Source organism: Ictalurus furcatus, chromosome 17 (genome assembly GCF_023375685.1).
Source record: "Ictalurus furcatus strain D&B chromosome 17, Billie_1.0, whole genome shotgun sequence".
NCBI lineage: Eukaryota > Metazoa > Chordata > Actinopteri > Siluriformes > Ictaluridae > Ictalurus > Ictalurus furcatus.
Window position 1 is genome coordinate 11,818,237 of NC_071271.1, and position 24,514 is coordinate 11,842,750.

The following is a 24,514-nucleotide window of genomic DNA, read 5'->3' on the forward strand; positions in this document are numbered from 1 at the left end:
TTAGGGTCCAATAACCCTCAGCTTCAGTGAACTTACAACCTACTACAGTGCAGTTGAATGCTTGAATCTGTTTGGTCAGTAGGTGTGCATTATTTTTGTATAACAGCATGGCCTGGATATTAGTTCCATCTGAAACATGAATGATCTAATATATTATTGTTTCTATAGTAACAGCTCATACACAGGGACCTGTATGGCGGATGGTCCACATAATCCAAGATTAATAATAAACAGACTTTGAAAAAATTGTTGTTTAACAAAATAAATAATTTAATCATTGACATGGTGACTTTTAAAAAATATATATATATTTTTAAAAGAGACTTTTTTTTTTTTTTTTTTTTTTTTACATGTGTGGTAGGAACTCAGTTGACAGCTCAGGAAAGTCTCCAGGACAGAGGAGTTACGCGTTCCGGTTTCTCTGTAAAATGACAGACTACGTTTTGAGAGAGAGGGAGAGAGAGAGAGAGAGAGAGAGAGAGAGAGTACAAGACAATTGGCTTGAAAGTCTCCCAGACTTTCAAGCCAATCGTTACAGTTCAATGCTGCTTCTGACCAAAGCTGTTAATAATAATAATAAATTTTATATAGTGATTTTAAAAAGGTCTCATGGCCCTTTACATAAGAAATGAAAATAGAACCAGGAGTAAATGGCATCAAAGAAAGTATATAGATAGGTATCAAAAACGGGTAATATATATATATATATATATATATATGTATATGTGTGTGTGTGTGTGTGTGTGTGTGTATAATTCAATAATAATAATAACTATACTAGTAATAATAATTAAATTACAAAAATCGGACATCAAGTAAAAGCTATCCTAAAGAAATGTTTTATTACTCAGAATTTCCTGCGTTTAACTGGTTAAAAGTAGAGAAAACCAAAACCCCCTCAACTCTGAATTTCTATTCAGAAAGTCGAGAAGGTCTCCTCAACCCCGAGTTCAGCAAGTGATGTCAGATTAACATGTCTGCTCACAGTGTGAACAGTAAACGAATTAACATTTTTTTATTTCATAATGAGTTATCCTGTATGTACTAGTATTTGTTTTAGATAAATCATCATGCAAACATACACTTACCATGCACCAGGAACACCTGTACACCTGCACATTCATACAGTTATCTAATCAGCCAATCACGTGGCAGCAGCACAATGCAAAAACTCATATAGATACAGGTCAAGATCTTCAGTTAATGATCACATCAAACATCAGAATGAAGAAAAAGTGTGATCCATGTGACTTTAACCGTGGCATGGCTGTTGGTACCAGTATTTCAGAAACTGCTGATCTCCTGGGATTTTCACACACAACAGTCTTTAGAGTTTATACAGAATGGTTCGAAAAACAAAAAACATTGAGTGAATGACAAATCTGTGGGTGGAGACGTCTTGTTAATAAGAGAGGTCAGAGGAAAATGGCTAGATTGGTTCAAGCTGCCGGGAAGTGTATAGTAACTCATATACGTAGGGCTGCAACTAACGATTATTTTCATAATTGATTAGTTGGGCGATTATTTTTTTTGATTAATCGGATTGGGGGCAAACTTTCAGTACCGTTTTTTCGTTTATTTAAAATAAAATCCACAAACTGAGTGTTCCAAATAAAAAACTTCAGACTAAAACTTTACACAACTGTTTGTCAAATTATATAAGACTGAAAAGAACCCAATACACACAGACACTCACCAGATTATTCATTTAGGACTGTAGTTTATTTCAGTGCTTTTTGTGCATCCATAAAAAATTGAGGTGGAGTTGCTACAACTGCAGAAGACCACATCAAGTTCCACTCCAGTCAGCCAAGAACTGGTGAAGAATCTGGGCAGGGGCTCACCCAAACTGGACAGTTGAAGATAAGAAAAAAATCACCTGGTCTTTTTCCAGTCTTGTATTGTCCAGTTTGGGTGAGTCTGTGCCATGATAGCCTCAGTTTCCTGTTCTTGGCTGACAGGAACCTGATGTGGTCTTCTGAGGTTTTTAGCTCATCCACCTCGAGGTTTGATGTGTTGTATGTTCTGAGATGCTTTTCTGCTCACCATGATTGTAACCGTGGTGCACTGCACCACAACTGCACCGTTCTGTAACTCTAGAGACATAGAGACATCTCACTCTGTGAGAAATTCCAATGTGAGCATTAAATAAAGCTGCTGCCACGTGATTGGCTGATTAGATAACTGCATAAATGAACAGGTGTTCCTAATAAATTGGACGGTAGCTGTATAGTGTTATAGCTGTATCAAATCATCATGGCTATTATTGTATCACAATATTTAAAATCAGTATCGTACAATACAACTGTAGTATTCTAGATATTGTCATGAATGTAAAAAAATGAGTTGTGAGAATTTTAGACCAGTTCACAGATTGTTTGATTTTATAGGAAATGCTGAGACGCGGCAGTGCTGATGTATTAATTTGTGTTTGTTTTGATTGTTGTATGTGCAGATTTGCGGAAACAAGCCAGACAGTTGGAGAATGAACTCGACCTGAAGCTGGTGTCCTTCAGTAAACTGTGTACCAGCTACAGCAGCTCTCGCGATGGCCGGAGAGGAGACAGGTAACATTACACAAGGACGGGAATCATGTTATATTAATATAAAGCATCTTTGTATTATACAATCATACCATCTGTACATATTTCTGCCGTGTCTTTTGCAGTTCTGACACAACACCACTCCTTAACAACTCCACCCAAGACAGAATGTTTGAGACCATGTCAGTCGAGATTGAGCAGCTTCTTGCAAAGGTTAGTATGTTGAGTTGTTAAAACTTACTTGTGTACCGGATTGTTTTTATAACCAAAAATAAAATCAGATTGATTTTAAAAATGAAAAAAGTATAAGGAATAGTCCCCCCCCCCTTACTCCAAATGTAGTCGATCAGCAAATAATTTTGTTTCTGAAGTTGCTTCTGAACACACCCAAGGTTTTATTCATTATTCATTTTATGAATGGAAGCCCCCATCCATAATAACACCTTTGTTGAAGGAAAGGTATCATAGTTTGTTTTTTTGCCAGCAATTACTGAAAATTTCTGAAAACAAGTTTGTAGTTGTTATAAAGAGAATATGCTGCAATTGACCCACATGCTTTTTGAGCACCGAGAAAGTGGTGAAATCGGGGTTTGAATTGAACTTTTTCACTCGCCAGCCAATTTGGCTACAAACTTTTTAAGTTACCACCCATTCAGAACTTCTCCTAGCCAAAACAGAAATATCATAAATAAACCATATTTTCAAAGTCACAGCTTAGATGTTAAATATATTTATTATAATATCTTTGTCATTTTTTTAATAATATGAAATAAACACCTCTTTGAACAAAACAAACCTGGGGTCTGATAAAAGGTATTGATGAACAGGATAAGCCAGGGTCTGCTAAAAATTGGCAGATAAAGTAAAGTTTTTAGTTAATCAAATGCTTAGATGTCCTCAGAGCTCTCATCTTCAGAGTCATCCTCTTTTGGGCTGGTTACCCCAGGCAAGTATCACCACATGACTGTTTGTTCAATTACCGTAGAAGCTAGGTCCTGTTCAAGTTTAATGGATACTGCGACTCACAAGTACAGCATTTGCGTATAACCTGTGCGGATTTCGCTTACGTGAACTTCCCCTGAATTTTTTTTTTCCAACAGCCTGCAGCTATGCATGCTTTGTCTCATAGTGATGGCCTGCAAAGTTAGAACATAACTTATGAATCATAACCCACCACATTGGCTAATGAGTTGACAACGTTATACACCTTGGTTGATTTTCATCTGCATTTGGCGGGTGTTCATGTCAAACCCTGGATGAAATCCATCAACTTGTTCAAGACCACAAACTCTGTATATCTACGGCAAATTTGCCCTTGCGCCCCACGTTAGAAAATAACGTACAAGGAAACATTAGAACCCATCATTAAGTGAAGATTGTGTTTGTGACCTGTTTTAATTTTTTTTTAAGAATCTGTCAGATTTTAAGTGCAAAAAAATCCTCACAAAACTGAGTTGACTCACTTGATTTGATCGATTAAATTATGCTGGGTTTTAGTATTTAGTATTTTTGGACTTGGTGTGCAAGTTGTCATAGAGTAGCAGGTTTGTTGTGAATTTGTCTTTGAAAGCACAAATTGTTCTCCCATTAATTATACGATATGTGTGTGTCCATGTATAGTGCTATAATGGTAGCTAGACATTTCCCTTACTAGAAAATTAGTCTCATAGCAAAGTTGGGATACCAAACCTGCCTTTGGCTAATTGGCCATGCTGTCACTGTAACTACAAAAAAACGAAATAACTGCAATGTACCATCATTAACACATGGGGAAGTTTTAAAGAGTTTCACATCCTACAGCTAAACAAGCACTTTTCTTTTTGCACCTCTTATAATGGACTTCAGTACAGAGTGTGTTGTTTTTCAAGAAACTTTCTTTACAGGAGTGTTGATGTTAGGCATGTAGTGTAAAACAGCATAAACAAAGTCTGATGTTTGTTCTAGCTTACAGGAATAAACGATAAGATGGCAGAGTACACTAGCACACCGGGCGTGACGTCTCTTAATGCTGCACTAATGCACACGCTGCAGAGGCACCGAGACATCCTGCAGGTGAGACACATCCTACACCTATTCTTTACTCATCTTAACCACTCACTGGGATCGCGTCTGACATTTTCTGCCTGGCGCAGGTCATTTTTCACTGTTCAGACACGTTCCAGTGTTCAAAGGTTGTAGAGTCTAAATGTATTTATGTATTTCCTGAACTGAAGAAAATGGGTCTGAATAAATGGTTCAGTTGCGACTTATTTTGCAAGTTTGAACATTATTTATCAGCTTCCTTTGCTTTTTAAATAATGAATTAGGAAGTATGTACACTGAAAAGTAGTTAACAGTTTCCATCAGACCATTATAGGAGTCAATATATTTTTTTTTTTTATCTTTGGGTCAATCTCAAATGCCATTCTGTCGGCTATATAGAGTACTACCCTAGATGGGCATCATATTGTACCCTGTGTAGAGTGAATAAACCTATTTGGGATTTTGGCCAGCTGTAGTGTTGGATGCTTAAAACAAAAAAACTAAACCCAATCAGCATGTAGAAAAACAAGACAGATTTTAACTTAGAAAATGTGGATACAGAGAATAAGAATCAGCAACAAGAAAATCTTCCTGTGGGTCAGACAAGTACAATCTGACACATCATAATTTTACTATAAACTTTAAATGCTGCATTACTGCAGTCTTTTAAAAAATGTTTTTGCTTGAGACACTCAGTATGTTTACATGGAGAACAATAATCCAATATTAAGACGATACTCTGATTAAGAAACTGCCATGTAAACAGCAATTTTTAATTACCTTAATCCGACTAAAGTCATACTCGAAGTAAACACAAATCAAATTAAGACGTGGAGTATTCCTGTTTTAGTTGCATTATCGATGTGTATTACAGACATGTACACACCTTAATCACATTATTAACGTCGTGTGAGAGTTTTCACTGCATTTTGCGACAGGACACGATCACACACGGCAGTGCGCAACCGTTTTATGGCAAGCAAGAGAGCACAGCTGCAGCCCAAACCGCGTACATGCCTACTATAAGCCTGTAGTACACGAAATACATGTATCTCGGCTACTATATAGATGGCAAGTACGTGGTTTGGGATGCAGCCCACAGTTTCAAGCAGTCGTCTATTTGCACGTCCAGCGTGACAGATAATTAACCGCACTTGAAGCGTTCGTAAGAATTTTAAATAAAAATACCCAAAACTGTATATGGTGCCATAACGAAGAAGAACTGTATGTTGATACGTGAAATTCTGGAGGGACGGCGGTGATGTAATGACGTGTGCTGTTAATTGAACTATGTTCTCTAACATGTAAAACGGTAACATGAAAGGAGTATTCTAAAAGCAACTCATGTAAACACCTTAATCACAATATTGTCTTATTCAGAATAAGGTCATTAATTAGTTTACTGCTGTCCATGTAAACGTGGTCACTGATACTGTTTTCATTCTCCATAGATGCCTACTTTAGCATTATTACTAATATTAATTCTGCATATGGTGATATAAAATTCTAGGCTCATTTGTATTCATTCAGATACTACATAACTAAGTAGTTATGATAAGTAATTCCGTTGTTCAAGTATACATAGAATTACAGTTTTTTCCTGCTTGTACTTACTTCACTTCAAACAGATTATACCTCTTGCTTTAATGTTTCCCTCTGTTTGTCCACAGGATTACACACACGAGTTTCACAAAACCAAATCCAACTTCTTAGCTGTCCGAGAACGAGAGGATCTTCTTGGATCTGTCAGGAAAGACACTGAGTGAGTGGTCTTGCTTTTTTCATGCCCTCATTGATGTGTATGCATCCACAGTTAATGTGTCGCATCATGTACGGATTACCACTCCAAAATAGTTTTTTTTCAAATGACGTTTTCCATTCAATTTACTCCAAGTATTGAAGCAGGCCGAAAATGCAATTACTCTCCTCCAAGGTTGTTCAGACGGAAATGTGATGGCTGTATTGCATGTTAAAATTCAGATCAGCTTACTATGTTCAAACACAAACTTGCATTGCAATTTAATACTTAACATAACTTACCATTCACAATGCCTAGACACTTTATTAGGAACACCATACTAATACTGTGTAGCACCCCCTTTGCTCTCAGAGCAGTCCCAGTTCTTCATGGCACTGATTCCACAAGGTATATTTGAGATGTCTGATATTCTTTTCAGATTTGCGATTGAGATTCTGGTCCATGTTGTCACGATTGCATGACATAATTGGTGCAGATTTGTCAGCTGCTCATACATGCTGTGAATACCCCGTTATATCAGGTTCCAGATGTGCTCTATTGGGTTCAGATATGGTGACTGGGAAGGCCACTGAAGTACAGTGAACAGGGATGAGATGCCTTTTGCTGTGTGGCATGGTGCACTATCATGCTTGAAGTAGCCATTAGAGCAGGGGTGTCCAGTCTTATCCAGAAAATGCCGGTGTGGGTGCAAGTTTTCATTCCAACCAAGCAGAAGCCACACCTGAGTCTATTGAAAGCCAAGATCAACTGATTAAACAGGTGGATTCAGGTGTGCCTCCTGCTTGGTTGGAATGAAAACATGCACCCATACAGGCCCTTTGCGGATAAGATTGGACACCCCTGCATTAGAGGAAAGGTAAATTGTGGCCATAAAGGATGCACATGGTCAAACTCGGCACCAATACTGAAATCGTCTGACATTCTAAGAATGCTCGATTGGTATAAAAAGGCACAATGTGTGCTAAGAAAATATTCCTCATGCAGTTACACCCCCACCACCAGCCTGAACTGTTGATGCAAGTCAGGCTAGGTCCATGGATTCATGCTGTTGACTTAAAATTCTGACCCTACCATCAGACCCACCAGCAGAAATCAATATTCATCAGACCACTGTCTTGCGTGCATTTACACATTTATTATTAGGTGGAAAAACATCCCTTCTGATAATAACCCTGATACTCTTAACAGGGGCAGATTTTACCCATGTTTTTTTTTTTTAGTAAACTATGTAATAAGTGAGGATGTTTTTTTGTTTTTGTTTTTTTATTCAAAGCCTGTCTGGATTTTTGGGCCCCTCAGCTATGTAAACCATGGAGTTTTGTTAGAGGATGTCCATGACAGTGTTACAAACTGTATGCATTATCTGAATTGACCACCAGGTGTCAGCATGCACTCTTCAGGAAAACACATTTGTATGGTCATAACTTTCGTTCCCTAGTCATTTTCCCTGTGTGTGAGACTGCGGAGTCCCTCTTTCAGCATCACACCAGTGATTACTGTGGAGGTTTTGCCTGTCGCTGTGTTCGTTGTGTGCCCCCCCCATCTTGCCTGATCTGCATTGCACCACAGAGTACAATAGAAATGCCAGCATGCAGAAATTATAGTTACTCTGTGTGTGCGTGCTTGTGTGTGTTATACAGCCCAGGCCTTTTATAGCATTGTTGGAATGATTTAATCAACTGTCAGTGCTGTGTTTTGATCGTGTTGGTATGTGAATGCATTTTCCCATTGGACAGAATGATATCTACTTTTCCATATCTGTGTAGTTGCAGTAAACCCACCCTAATGCATACCAATGGGTGGAGAATGCTTTGTTTGTTGGTTTTGTCATTCATTTAGCTTTACATCATTTACCTTTACCTGCCTCTTCTCTCTAATATGTAGGTTGATTTTAATTTGTGTGGGCAGTAATGCGAGTATTGTAGCCTCGGGGTTTGCAGACTATGGGAAGATGCATCTTTGCTTGCCACGTCCCTGATTAACTCCTTGGAAAGGGTTGGTCTTCCCAGCACTGCACTCATTCATTATTTACACTAAATGCTTTTTGTGGCAGCACTGGCTAGATTCTCCATGTAGACAGCAGGAAGAAGAAAGCCTCAGTGTTAAATTAGCTTGGATTCGCTATTCCAAGCTCGAGGGGGCAACTCTGATTAATAGGCTTGAAATGCTGTGCCCTGTATATATTTCATTTTTTTATTTGAAGCAGGCCTACTATTTTTATAATGATGATGGAAGTCAACTGTGTACTATCCAAAACATTACAGAATTGTAGCTGTAGGCCATTGAAACCTGGAGGCAATTTCTTGTTGTCTATGTACAGTCCAGATTTTATTTTATTTTTTTTATTTCATACCACACGGCTATTGAATTATCTAATCCGATTGATCCGAAGGTGTTCATTGTCTATAACAGCAGCTCTAACAGTAGTTCTGGTTATAATTCAAATGAAAAGTTTATGTTAAAAGGCTGCTTCTAATAATATTATTTCTGTGTTCATTCATTTGTATGGCATACGCTCCACATAATCTACGCCTGCTAAGAAACAGATTAAAAACATGTTATTTAATCAGCATTTTGTAATGGGGTTAACGGTTTCTCTGTTAGTGGTTAACAGTTTCTCTATAATATGACAAGCTGTGTTTGTGTCGTTACTTTCAAGAGAGGCTGGTTAGGCAATATCCTATAGGTGTAGATCTAACGTAAGTGATGACAGAAAATCTAACTCGTCTCATGGACGCTCCACAACATTAGTTGTAACTATAAGCTGTTAAAGAGCTCCGTGTGTTGTTTGTTAATAAATTAAACATTGAGGAATGCAAGAGGAATAAATACATCGGGACACAGTCGCTATAATCCACTGTGTGGTGGTAAGAGCATCACAGGTATCACACCACCACGTTGTGGATTATTTTCCTATAGCAGCATGCCCCTTTGTGTTTATACCATACTACTTTTGTTAACGGAGATCACCGTCAAGTGAGTATTAATATAACGATACCTCTTGCACGATTAATGCACTGATTCAGTGGATGAATGGTTTTCTTTAATCCTTTAAGAAAAAGTGATAATGTATAATACACGGCATTTTCATGTACAATGGGTTTGTGAGCATTTGCAGGATTTCCAGTGGCTTGTTTTAATAACGTTCTAATGTGTTACTTTCTTTACCAGGACGTACAAGAGTGGCTCAGGGGTGAACAACAGACGGACAGAACTTTTCCTTAAGGAACACGAGCACCTAAGAAAGTAAGTTCTTATTCTTATTCCTATCTTTTTAGAACTTTACCATTGTGCGTTGAAAGTAGAGATGCACCGATACTAAATTTCTCAGCCGATACCGATAACCGATTATTCAGAGTGATATACCGATAGTTCTTCCTTTTATGCTTTCTTATAAATTAATAATAATTAATTTCACAATTCTGAAAGAAATGCAAATAAAAACTTTATTCTCTCCATTTCAGCAAGTTGTTTCACAGTAACTGGTCTTATAAACAGAAAACACATTACTCTAATTAACATTAACTAAATTCTGAAGATTAAAGTAAGATTTCTTAACTTATTGAATGTTATTAATTCATATTAACATTGACTGAATTCTAAAAAACCTCCTGATATTCTCACATTCACTCACCACAAACAAAAGCATTTCTACTTGATCACTGGCATCAAACTGTAATATATATAATATTAACATTAACTGGATATGAAATATACTACTCTACAAATATATTTTTCTGTGCAATGTATACCTTTTTGTCAACTCATCTTCATTTAAATCTTTCAACAGTGTACTGGCGCTGTAATTCAGCGTGAGCAGTTTCAGCTAATGGCCATAGATTTAAAAAAAAATAAATTGACTTGACGCCGAAACTCACTGCTGCTCACTTCTGGTGTAAAATTTTAGCAATGCAGAGATTAGAGATTACAAAATGCAGTTTTCACATCATTCCACACAAGATACATCATCTTTACACACAACATGAAATTGATGTGTTTTCCCGCCCTCCTTTGATTGACAGGATATAATCGGCACTGATCATCAGCTGTTCTTAAACTATCAGCCGATAGTGGGAACAGTTGCCTTTATCGGCCGATACATCAGTGCATCTGTAATTGAAAGGTTTTACAGGTTGTCTTATATCTCACGTGAGATATTTCACGTGGTTGTAGTTGGCAGTAAAACACACTGCATTACCTTTAGATCTTCTTAATCAAGCTCATTTTGAATTGAGTCTACCAAGAATGGTGCAAATTTTTACTGATGTACATAAGATCAAGTATTTGCTCTCCTAGGTAAAAGCAGTTAGGACATTGGGAAACTGGGTTCAGGTCCCTAACAGGATTTCCTTATAAAATCCATCAATCTGTGTGACATAACAAAGTTTGGAGAAAAGTAGCTGCATTCGCAGCATTCCCAGCACTCTGTAAATGGATTAAATGACACGAACTTAAATGAAACCCTATTCCACTGTTCTTGGCCAAGGTGTAGGTTGGGACTTTATATCTCACTCTGTAATTGTGTGTAATCTGATTCGCTGGCCTTGACTCTTAAGGCATTAGTTATTTGCCCTTTACCGCAATTTGTGGTGGAACGTACAGCCTTTAGAGCACTGCACTGTACCATCACTTTTTCTCTATTCACCTGACTTATAAGGCTGACCGATTAGATGATGTAATCTGATCATCTAATCAGTCATATCTGCCGAGATCAAATTATTATATAGCGCTGATATCTGTGCTAATTCTTGACAGACACTGTTTGCCATCTTTGGCAAGACCTACTGAGGTATAATTAAATAAATTGTGAGATAGGCTGATATTACCCAAAATGAGAAAAATAACAGCAGAATATCAAAATATTCTCTGAATTATTGAGTGAATGGCATAGGACACAAATAAATTATCAGGCTTTAGGCAAGAGCTACGCTATACTATGAATTTTACATTTAGCAAACCTAAAGCTACATTGTTATAAAGTCCATCTAACATGTTATTAATGTCAGCTTATTGATGACAAAAAATGATGACGTGAAAAGTCTTTAGCCGTGTCCTTTTTTCACCCCACAACAAAAGTTTTATATAATTATTTTAGATATAGCCCCATACTACAGACACTTACGTTCTTCAGCAACACAACTTTTGCTTGAGCTGTTATGTAAGCTATAGACATATAGCTATGTTTACTGAGATTATTTAATAATAAACAGCTACTAAAAGAAGTGTGTGTGTATGTGTGTATAGGGATGTCACGAGAACCAATACTTCGGTACCAACATTCTTAAAACGTGATGGTACTTGTTTTTCTGCACTATCGTTGGAACCGATTCTAATGGAGGTACCGGGATTGCAATTCTTCCGGACCTGTTGGGGCAGCAAATACACTTGTAAAACACTTGTTTTACAACAAGTGTTTTAGTCGGTCCACAAGTGGTGAAGAAGAAGAAGAACGCCTACAAGCACACGGGAAAAACTACAGAAGATTAGCTCCACCCGACTCGTTAAGAGGAAAGCTAGTATCGGTTTCCGGTGTGGAACCGATGCTATCGTTCATTTCAAACGAAGCGAGGAAACACCTGGAATTTGGCAAAGCACCTGAAAGACGGTCCTATATTATGTTTGTTTGAGGCAGCTGGCGTTGTTGCCGTGAAACCAGTTAATGTTATGCTCCCTGTAATGTTAGCGATAGCCAGTTATTTGGTAATGACGCTAACGCATTGCAATGTTATAAACTACCGCCTAATGGGCCAGCATGCATCGCCATTCAGCCCGTGTCCTGTCAGCTAAATGTAGCCTAATGTCACTAATAATTATTCAGATGTTCATGCTTTTAATAAATCTTTTTGGCCTGCCACCATATCAGTGAATTTAAATTAATGCTTGCATTCAGAGTATAAGGTGTGTGTGTGCGCGCGTCTGTGTGCATGCGTGTGTGTAAGTAGGCGCATTTAGGAGTGCACCTCCACTCATTGTCAGACAGTGTTTGATAACTAAAATACCCCCCCTCTCTCTTGCTCTCTCTCTCTCTCTTTGCCAGTATCAGCCAGAGGAGGATGTCCTCCAGGAGAGTTTTTTATTTAATTTTTTTAATTTTATTTTTGTACCACACCGTGGTATCGACTTTGGCATCGAGTATCGTGTACTTTTGGGGGTATCGGTGCCGACTGCTAGATTTTTGGTATCGTGACATCCCTGTGTGTGTGTGTGTGTGTGTGTGTGTGTGATTTTATTTTATTTTTTTATTTTTTTGCATTTACATTCACAGCCCAGACAGCATATTGCTGCACTATTTTAAACAGTGGTGTAGGTTTCATTTAAACACTGGCGTACACGCTACTTATTGCACCTGAACTACTGGATGAGTAAATTTTACGCTGGTGTTCCATCTATGGTGTATTCCCTTGCCCTGCATCCAATGTTCCTTGAATATACTCCGGATCCACAGCAATAATGGAAATGGAACGATAACGGATGATAATGATAACGGAGATATAATGGAAGTGAAGATGAACTGAAGATAAATTAATTAGCATATAGTGTAAAATATTACATATCCAGTGGTATGTATACATGTGATTTTACAACCATTGACTTTATACAACGTCTTTGTTTCTTACCCTAACGCCTGTGACATTTATCATTAATGGGTTTCGGCTGATACTCATGGTTCTGTTATCGATGTCGTTAAGGATATCAAGGATTGGGCCATCCCTACTTCAAATATAAGTCAAGTTTATACATTGTGTCAGTGTTATACGTTGTGTGATGAAGTCAGTTCTTCATCTGCTTTCCCCACTTCCTGATCCTAGTCTGTCTGTTGGAAAGGAAACCAGTCATTAGAAAGAGAGCTTATAATTGTATTTGAAAATGATGTCATCAGCAACACCTTTTAAACTTAACTGCTAAACTCTATCCACTCACTGACAGCTTTGGACATGTTTAGAGAGGAAAGAAAGAAAGAGAGTGTGAGCAGGGCTCTATAAGAACACATTACTGACGATTACTCAGTTAAATAGGGGAAGACTCCAAGGGAGGCGGAAAAACTGATAAACTCATTAGAGGAGCTTAGACTGTCTGAAAGTGTTTTGCTACCTCGGTCAAGGCCTTCAGATTCATCTATAGGGAAAGTGTAATTCCTATCTTCCTCCTGTCCTCAAATCATTCCATCTTTAGTGGAACACCCAGAAATATTAATTCTGTGAACCAGCTGTTGTAAACCGATGCATGGTAAAAGTTTGGGAGTGCCTTAGAGTAATACTACATCTTCTTCCAGCAGACCTAATGTTCCTGGTCTTTTGCTGACTTGTGGTTTTGAGCAGCAGTGAACAGAATACTGTAAAGCCATTACTGTAATCACTTGACTGTACTGTTTTCCCTGCAGTTTGGAGCAGTGTCTACACCATAGTTCCATCTTTTGTGTTTAAATGTTTAGATCTTTTCACATATTCACCATTGGCCTTTTTAGCAGTTTAAGGACTTTGTTTAAACAGTTTGAAACTGAAATTACTGACAGCTACTATTCATATAGATTCATCCATTTAAAAAAGAATATATATGTCAACTTTGCATTACACAGGCCTATGGATTCAACATTTGCTTTTACAAGAACTTTGATTAGACATGGCCTCCAAATGTATAGAGCGTTGACTTGTGATTGACTTCATGTTTGAATTTAGAAATCGTCCTAAAACTTTAGCTGGTGAAACATTTCATTTTAAAGATCTACTGCTCTCTTTAGTAATGCCCAGCACCTGTTTGGCATATGAGCTCTCCATACCCAGAGCTGTGTTTATCCTTTCTGAGTAAGGCCGTAAATCCCCAGCTTCCACATAAGATTTCAATTCATAAGGCCACAAATTGATGTTTGATTATACCGCAGAATCTGCTTTGATTTGATGCACTATGATTCAGTTTAGTAGCTACTGTTCAGAATCTGCGGTAGGCCTAAAATTAATTTACAAATAATGTAGAGTAGGGGAAATCACCTTGCTAGCCTATTTAGTCTTCTTCTTCCTAACATTATTCCTGTGCTATGGCAGGGTCCACTTGTCAGCAGGCATGACCCTGCCATAGCGTGGGAATAACACTAGGAAGAAGAAGCCTACTTTGTCATCAGTTTAAAAATATGAATTATTTTATATAGTGGATAAGAATTGATTTTATGATTTCTGCCTTGATTCATTTTAGTTGTTGCTTTATAATTTGATACAAATCATGTGATCATTATAACCCTTGTTTTGTGTATCTATCCCAGAAAATAGGGTGACTTAGTAGGGATAAGTCATAAAATCCTACTTAAAATAATGCTCATATTTGTACTAGTAAAATAACTTTGATAGACGATCACCATTAACCTTCTACTGAAGGTTTTTTTTTTTCCCAGGTGATGGTGAGAGTTCAGCTTGAAACATTAGTCCGGATGTATACTTGACTGTGTTTGTTCAGTCTTTATCCTTGGCATTATATGTCGCAGCTCAGCTTGCATGGTACCTGGGCAAGATAGGTAACAAAATTCCACACAGGCACTTGCAGAAAATAGCGACAACGCAAAGGATGATGGGTAATACTGCCTGATGGAAAAGTCTTATGCAAATCTACAAATCACAATGCTGTACTGGGCTTAGAACCTCCTGGGCCAGAGTTCTATGTATCTGTCCTGTAATGTGTCCATTTCAGAGGAACACAAAGGAGTGTTCTCTTGTGGGATTTTAATATATAACCGCCACAGAGTCCATTAGACATTTTCTCGAGCTGCATTAATGGCTTGCTGTACTTGCTGCAAAATGGAAACGAGCTTGATGCTCTGCTGAGGCAGATTATTTTGTGGCAAATACATCATAATGCATTCCTTGTAATAAATACATTATACTTAAATACAGAAGTTGATCATACCTCAGACTTACTCTTGATTCTTCCTGTAAAGGTTCTCATAAATAATGGTGTGTGAGCACCATATGCATGTTTGCTGGAGCTGGCTGCTTACTGCAGTATTGTGTATGTTGAATATGTGATCACTATGATTGGGCTTCCGATTCCTCCACTGGCAGAACACAAGTTCACTCTCACTGAAATATCAGCATGGTACTATTATTTACAAGTTATCTTTAGACTGCTTGAACTGAAGGACTGATGTGCTGTTTTGCCATTGTAAGGATTCTGTGATTTTTATGAATATATTTTTGTTTAGCATTTTAATCTGCTGACAGGCACCTCCCCAAGGGTTCAGTTTCTCTTTGCTTAGCACTAATTCCAGAGTGCTGACTGTATTGCTTTGGCTCACGTTCATGGCTCAGACAGAAACGAAACAGTAAGGGTTGGTTTTTATTCACCACTAGGGAGGTGCAGGGAGTCCAGTTTGTGCTTGTCCATGTTTTGGCCTGTCTCCTGTCCTCTCTGAGTTCAGGAGGAGTTATTGAAAGTCATATTCAGAATTAGTGAAATTGGTAGCAATAAAGAGGTAAGAGTCTATAAGTCTTGTACGGTAGCTTACTTTTTTCTTTTTTTTTGTATTAGTATTGTATTTTTTGTATTTTGTATTCCGCTTCTTTTTTTGTATTAGCCCTTACTTACTCACTGTCATCTTGGTTCCGTATGATTTGTATGGATATGCTCTTATTTCCTTTTAAGGATCATTTTAGGAATATTTTTCACCTCTGAGGACTGGGTAATGTGAAAATATAATATAGATATTATAATACATTGATCACTTTTACTTTAGGGCATAGACTTTTGGGCAGAATGCTTTATTTCCCTTCCTATCCTTTGTTATAATACTTACCACCCATCATGACCATATCTTTAAGTATATTTTATACTTGTCCCAGTTATTTAAATGTTAACCAATTCCTGCTTCTACTTTTATTCTGTCATGTGCTAGCGTTCAATATGAGAGGATGAAGGAAAGTATATACTTCCTCCACATCAAGCCCAAAATTTTTTTTCCCCTCAAGTCATAGGAGAGCAAACAGAACCACCCAGTTCTCTGATTGTGAACAGACTCCCAGTATTGGAAGGCATTATGGCAGATTTTAAAGCGGCATGATATTTTCCTACCTGAAGTTCAGGTCCAGTTATGCTCTTTCACACAACTTCCCGTGGAATTTTATGACATCAAATATCACTTTTTTTTCAGACAGTTCTGGAATTTTAACTTATCTTTCATCCTATATTAATATATATAATATATGTGTGGCAGCATGGGAAAATCTTTCATGTGGTGAAATTGTCATATTTTAAGTATACAGTATATAGACTTTTCTGAGCTTGCATTTGGTTTCTGTTTTGCATGCATCTCAACCTCAAGTAAAGTTCTAGCATTTTACCCCCAAAAGTGAAAACTACAATTTTTTTAGACATCTTTAGGCACACTGTTTTTTACCACTGTGTTTATTAATCTGCCTTCTTAACCAGCATGATCTTTGCATGAAGATAGCCAAGGCAAAGGTAAATAATTAAAACATTCCCATGTTGTTTTGGTCAAATATATTTATGGGGTCTTAGAGCTGGGGTGTCAAAGTGTGCTATAGGCAGAAAAACCCTATTTTGAGTTTTTGTCTTTCTGGTTTGCTTGAATTTTGTCATAGCAACAACCAAAGTGTTTTCCCATACTACCATACGCATGCTAATGCCCTCATTCTTCCAAGTCAAAGAACCTGATATTCTCACTAACTGGCATGACCTTAAAGCCTTTTGTTATTGTGTGTGTTCAGAACCAGTGTAGGCCTGTGACTCTGAGCTCAAGAGGAAAAGATTTGTTTTCTCATCTTAGCTCATAGAGATGAATGCCATTAAAAACAATTTATTTGTTATTTCCTACCCAGATCAGAGTGATCGTAATGCCTCATGTATGCGGAAAAGGCATCATTGAGCCAGCATTGGCAATCTCAGCCAAGCACGCCTCTTATTCCATTATCTAGCTCAGTTTCCTTTCACCAACTCCCTGTGGTGGTGTAAAACCGCAGTGACCAGCAGAGGAAATGGAAGAATGTCCTGCTAGCAACATGTACAGGAGACCATGTCAGTTCAGTGGTACAACACGATTAATTTTAGGAATAGTCACTTTAACATCTCACAGATGTGTAACGCTAAGTCATATTATGTCTGAGTGTGTGAGTGACGGATTAGAATACACAGAGAGACTCTGGATGAGGACTTGCGTTGGAGTCGTGCTGTAATAAAGCAGCAGATGGAGCTCAGCAGCCTGGATCCAGATGCACACTCCCCTTTTTCTGTCAGCTGTTGTTGAGCTGTGACATAAATCTCTCCCTACCTGTCACAGACAGTGGCATTTCTGATTAGCTTCCAAGATTCTTCTTTCTGCCAAGCTCAAAGGATTGATTCTCAGACAGAGAGAGCAAGAAGTTAGGAAAGACCTGATATGATGACCTTTGTGATGGTTAAAGCTTCCTAATTTTCTCTCGGTTGGTTTGATATTGCTATTTGATTTATGAGATCACGGTATAGACCACTGACCCTTTTAATGTTTGCCTCAGGTTCGAGACTGCTGGGCTCACGGAGCATATCAGAGTTTGTTAGTGGTTTCCGTCATTCTGCGGTTCCTGTTGTGTGTGTATCTGGCTGAGTGGGTATAATAAGACAGATGGACTATGCTTAGGTCACATTTCAAAGCAGAATGTCCACTTACTAGCTGCAGCGCCTTATTTATTACTAGCTTTTGTAGATCTTTACAGCGTGTGAGCACAGCAGCTGTGGGGTTTCACAAGGTGAGACGAGGACAGGGGTAGTTCTGTGTCGCTGCCAGACCTGTGTTGGCATCATGTTTATGTCCTCTATGAAAAACAAGGGTGTGGAGACAGGACTGGAGTTTTCAGGCATTCATTTATTAGGCGTATGCAGAAGATCAATAGTCGTCCAAGCCTGTCTGTGAGTACAGTTGAATAGGGTTTTGTAAGTTTAGAAGGGTAAAGTGAAAGGAAAGCCTGATGTGAGAGCTGTGAGGACATCCTTGTTTACAAACAGACACACAACAATTCTTCTGTACCTCTATATACAGGGCGAGACAGATTGAGTAAGTAAGACTCATACTCCAACTCATTATAATCTTTCAAAGCAATAGAATTCTGTTTCATAATGCTCAGGCTCTGTGAAAGACTATTCAATTTGAGGAAGGGAATAATGAGCTCTCTTCATGCATCACTGAAGTAAGCACTGTATAAATGTATTAAGTACACTTCTTGGATGGTGGTGTGGGATTTATAAGACAAACTGTATCGTCCTGCTCGAATGGCTAAAGATGAGAGAGGAAGACATTAGAAGGACGAGTGGCCCTGAGAGTTTAATTTGTGCTTTGTGATAATGACTGGCTTAATGACTGTGGCAGCTCAGACTGGCAGTTTGAGGGCTGCTTTTTATTACCTGAGAATATCTTTGCACACACACATCCACTCATGTAGCATCGGTTTATGACATTCTGTCCGTTCTGCACTGATAGAAGTGGCCAGTAAATCTTTCAGCCTGGTCTCATCTCTGCCTGTAAAAATCCAGAATGAATCAGAGTGGAGCATTCTCCCTGCTTTAACAGCTGTGCATCGGTTTGTACAGCTGTGAGGAGGCAGTGTAGAGTGGAACAGCCTAATGTTTACTGGAAACTATTAATCTTCTCTGTCCAAACTATCTGAAGTGGTATCAGTAGTGCTTTAATATATATATATATATATATATATATATATATATATATATATATATATATATAAATATATTTCTGTTGTTGTAAGCAAATATGTTTTTCACTGTCCTGTTAAAAAGATACTGGACTGACGATAATCAATTCTAATTGGGTAGTGAAATGCTGAGTGCATTGTTTGTGCAGAGCCCTAATCTCAAGAGGCTGATGCCATGTCCCTTGGACCATGGCTGTTTTGAGAGGGTGTGGTTAAGTTACTGGGTTCTGTGGGGAAGCATAGAAAGCACACCTGTTTACCTTCATATGCACTTCACATGCTGATCATTTCATCCTTTCATCCGTGAATATTTCGCAGCAGCAGTGAGAAAGGGCTGGATAGGGGCTAGCCTGGGTTATGTAGTGGCTCAGTCGTTTATTTCCACAGAGACCTTTTCAAGTTATTAACAACACGTTGCTGCAGGAAAGCAGCTTATTACCAGTGTAGACAATTGTCTTAATCAACAGTACAGCATTACACGCCTATGCACCCTATCATCATGTCACTGCCTGACAGAAGTGTAATTTTGTGGTTATACACAGTAAACTCCCTGTTGTTGAATTAACATCTACAGTGCTTTGTTTATATGCAGCTAAATACAAACAAATACTAGAGATAATTTAACTCAACCAATGGCTTCCACAATGATACACTCCTGAACTAGACTCATAAATAGGATGGTCTCCTCAATGAGCATTCATCACTGACTTGGTGACCATTGTTTCAGTTCTGGCAGCATGGCATACTCCCCCTGACAATCACAGCGACATTAAAAATCATGGGCATCTATGAGCTCATGTATGTGGAGAGAGTAGATATCACTTTCCTCCAAGTGTATTATGCTGCCCTGTGATGCAGCATGAGCAACAGTTTGAAAAAAAATGTAGTTGGGTGGGTTCGTCTGTCTTAGGGGGAAGCCTGTGTTAGCCTTCACCCTCCCTTGTTGGTAGAAGCCGTGATGGGAAGTGCTGGCTGGTGGGTGGGATTTGGCAGATGACCAATTTGGGGGGGGGGGCAAAAAACGAATGACTCCGATATGCTCTTTCTCCTTTTCCGAAGTGCATTAGCTAAATGAAAGTTCTGGAGTGGCTGAACATATCATAGAGCTAATAAGTGTGTCTCTAATATGCAGCAATTCTTTCGGCGGGAAAGTGCACGTCACTCTAGTGAGCACTCTAGTAATAACGTCACTCTAGTGAGCACATTTATTACACTACACAGGCCCCTCCAAAAATTTTGGAACAGCACGGCCAATTCTTTTGTTTTTGCTATACTCAAGATATTTGTATTTAAGATCAAAAAATGAATATGAGATAATAGATCAGAATTTCAGCTTTAATTTCTTGATATTTACATCTAGATGTGCTAAGCAATTTAGACCATGGCACATTCGGTGGCAGACCACCCACTTTTTGGTGAGCAAAAGTATTGGAATAGATGGTATTAAAGTAAATAATGCTTAATATTTGGTTGCTTATCTCTTGCTTGCAATGACTGCATCGACCTGGCGGCCCACTGACATCAACAAACTGTTGCATTCTTCTTTTGTGATGCTTTTCTAGGCTTATACCACAGCTTCTCTCAGTTCTCTTTCTCCTGATGAAGTCTTTTGTTGTATTGGTAGTTCTTTTTGTGTCGTCATCTTGCTCCCAGTTAGATTCCTTTCTCAGTAAATAGGCAGACAGAATGTTTCTGTAGACTTCTGAATTCATTATGCTGCTAGCATCATGAGTTATTATGCATTGTGTGGTATGGCCTCTCTCCAAGTCTTCTTCGAATGGTGGATTGTGACACCTAAAACCCTGCCCCGTGGAGGTTGTTGGTGATGTCACTGACTGTTGTTTTGGGGGTTTTCTTCACAGCTCTCACAATGATTCTGTCATCAACTGTTGTTGTTTTCCTTGGCCGACCTGTTTGATGTCTGGTTGTTAGTACACCAGTGGTTTCTTTCTTTTTTTTTTATTTACACAGGACATTCCAAATAATTGTATTGGCTCTGCTCAATGCTTATGCAATGGCTCCGATCAATGTTTCCCTCTTTTCTAAGTTTCAGAATGGCTTGCTTTTCTTCCATAGACAGCTCTCTGGTCTTCATGTTGGTTTATCTTTTGCAACAACAAATGCAGTGTGCACAGACAAAACCAAGGGCACAAACCAAGAGTAGACATTCAGAGTTATATATTAATTATTTAAACAGTCAATATAACAGGACACACCTGGGCAAGAAACACCTGTCAAGCACACATTTGAATATTTTTGATTACCTTGAAAAGTGGGGTTTGTTCAAACAAAAGTAGCCACGTTCTAAATTGTTTAACACATCTAGTTGTAAATATCAGGAAATAAAAGCTGAAATTCTGACCTAGGGTTACAAAATAACATCACTCTATTTGATAGTTTTATTAATGTTACAAACAGTGTGTATGATCAGAACATTGCCCCTAGGGAAAATAAACATGCTTGGAAGAGAGGAGAAAAAATGTCCTTCAAACAGCAGGATATATTATGCTTTCTTGGACCATTGTGGGGCTTTAAACCTGATATTTCCTGATGACAAGGTGATGGATTATTATTGTGCCACTTGGGAGCCCAGGTTGCAAAACTCTTCGAAAAAGGCTGCATCAGCGCAACCATAAGAGGCAATTTATAATAATTAGTCTAGTTGCGAAGGCGTGCTTGATTATGCTTTTGCCTTTAGGATTAATCATGTTTTATAGGGACGTCGATGACAACCTTTTAACTGATTGACAGACTCGCTCTACTCCTTCACTCCGACAAAGTCCTGTGTCATGTTTATATATGTGAATTTGTGTGCTCAGTGTAGTGTTACAGTAGCTGGAATGAGTAATGGGGGAACCACTAACCTGTTAAACCCACTGCAGCCCTTTTCACTGCCAACACTCTGCAGCACTGCTGTACTATGGGAGAATTTGTAATCTTGTTTTAGTGTACGTCAGAATTGGAGCTGTCTGGCACAGAAGATTTCCATTTGTCTCAGAAAGATTTTTCGATGCCCTCAGCTCTTGCATTTCCTGGGTATTGTCATTTAAAATGATAAGACATGATGTATATGTCAGCTGTCAGCACACTGTATTAGGAATGATGAGAATTAACTTTAGTTAAACGTGTTAAAGGCCTAGAAGGTAATCAGTACGGATCCTCATACAAAGATATTTCATTATTCTGTGCTATAACTGTAACTTTAAAGTGTTCAAATATTTTCCTTTCCAGAAGAGGAAGAGGATTTTGTCACTGTCTTTGTAGAACTGATCTCACTTCTCAACAGGAGAATCTTACCTCCAGTCATTCATTCACCCTCATTTTTGTATAAGCTTCTTACAAATCTTCTACCTTTTTCCCCCCTTGCAGCTCGGATCGACTTATTGAAGACACAATAAGGTAAGCCTGATCCTACAGAAATTGCCCAGTACTTAAAGATACTACTTTTAGGGCTGTACAGTTGTTACTGTAAAAACTGTTTATGCTATACACATTTGAACTGTCTTTAAATGTGTATGTTTCTTAACTGGAGTATGACATGACAATCTCTTAATACTTAAATCTCTGCTAAACCAGTAGTGTATTTTTCACCCATTTCCATTAGAAAAGACCTCAATCAATGTTAAACATCAAGCCACTACCCCATTACTTGTCCATTCTCTGATACCATTAGATTATTGCTTGAGATTAGGCTGAAAGCAGATCCTGCCTCTTAAGTGAAGCTGTCAGAAAAGCTTTCTTGGCAAACATTTAATGGTCGCTTTGTTTGAAACCGCATATTCCACTTTGTTCAAGCGTACATCATGTGTACACAATGGCAGGCACATCTAATGGATGCAAATCTTAACATATCACAAAGGAACGTGTGTGTGTGTGTGTGTGTGTGTGTGTGTGTGTGTGTGTGGTGTTTTTAATCAAATGCCTCCTTATGAGTTGAATCTTGGCTCAGTAAATAACAATTAACACATCCGAATGTGCAACTGAAGCCCTGGGTATAGGTCCTGCCCTTGAACTGCGCTCATACTTACACCTGGTAGGCGATGTACAGGCTGACTGAGAGTGGGTCATGTGCTCACCCATGGCGTGACTAGACGCACGTGTGAGCACATTCTCTTTGTCCCGGTCCCAGAGTAGCAGCTATCTTCATCTTGGGGAAGCCCACAGGAGCCAGGTGGCCCAGAAGCTTAATTAAGCTGGTTCCTGGTCCATGCAGCTCCTCTTCTAATCTCCCTCAGCGTTATTCATGCATAAAATTGCTCAATATCATCTGCTTGTAATCGTTGTGCTTTCTGCACAGGGCTCACAACAATACAATAAAAGGAGTTTGGGATTCATCGTTACTGTGGTCTCTGGGGTGTCTGGATGCTTCTGATTTCTTTTTAATGATTCTCAGGAAGCTCTCCTAAACAAGATTCCAGTTCATATAATGTCCCTGGACAACATTTTATAATTAACAACTAACATTATATATAATTAACACTTAATTGTCCTTACCACTGTAGATCATTTGGAATTGGTGACTTGTACTGAACATTTATCTGGAATGATTATAAAGAAAATTTTGAGGCCATGTTTTGATTTCATTAATGTGAAATTAAATCTATCAATGTATGTTCAACTTAGAAACATTAGACACATTTATAGTTAACTGAATTTTTTTCAAAAAAGAAAGAAATAAGATCAAAAGAGGATTAACTATGCCTACAATGAATTTTCATATCTAACACTTTAGACATGTTTGTTCACCTGGGCTTAGTGGTCCAAGGACATGTGTTATACAGGGTTCGTGCATGGTACCTGAAGTGTCTGAAATGTTTGAATTTGGCTTTTTGAAAGTAAGTACTGGAAAACCTTGAAAATAGCCATTTCTATCCAGTGTTGCTTAAAAAGTGCTTGAATTATAAAAAGTCAATAAATACGAAATTGCTAAATAACTTTAAAATGTTTGTATTTGTGTTCTCTCAAAAATAATCCTTTCACTCAATATATGACACCCCACTGCGGCCCCTCCTCCTCCCGCTATTCGCTTACTCATTTTAACAGAAACAGCTCCGGTCCACTTTTCAGGCCCCTTTAGCACCTTTTTTCCACCGAAAAAAGCACCTAGTGACAAATCTAGTGACTTTTTGGACAAACCTTAATCTACTTTCTGTAGAAGAGAGTGGCCAGTACTGCCCCGTGTGCACACGGTCCTGCTTTCCTGCCACAGGTACACCTCTCTCTCTCTCTCTCTCTCTCTCTCTCTCTCTCTCTCTCTCTCTCTCTCTCTAGCTACTCTGTTCAGTGAGTGGCAGAGAGGAGCAACACATTCAGTGTGAGAAAAAAAAATAAGATACATTCGGTCACTTCTAACTTTCTCTCTAAGTGATCATTTTACATGTAAATATCGCCAAAATCATGATTTTTAGCAGTACAGAACAGCAGCTTGGAAATGGCAGGGAAGTGACTGCTGGTTAACACGTAGTCTCTTAATGGCTGCGTTTCAGTCACTATTTCATACTTGTTCCGTT

At 38.4% G+C, this 24,514-nt stretch overlaps 1 protein-coding gene across 1 annotated transcript in view; it reads left to right on the forward strand.

Annotated features, from left to right (window-relative positions):
- gosr1 (golgi SNAP receptor complex member 1) overlaps positions 1-24,514 on the forward strand; it is a 30,370-nt gene that overhangs the window by 1,305 nt on the left and 4,551 nt on the right. The window contains exons 2-7 of the mRNA XM_053646882.1: positions 2,456-2,567; positions 2,669-2,756; positions 4,488-4,595; positions 6,236-6,327; positions 9,496-9,570; positions 22,374-22,403. Coding sequence (XP_053502857.1) covers positions 2,456-2,567; positions 2,669-2,756; positions 4,488-4,595; positions 6,236-6,327; positions 9,496-9,570; positions 22,374-22,403 — 505 coding nt within the window. The remainder of the gene's footprint in view (positions 1-2,455; positions 2,568-2,668; positions 2,757-4,487; positions 4,596-6,235; positions 6,328-9,495; positions 9,571-22,373; positions 22,404-24,514) is intronic.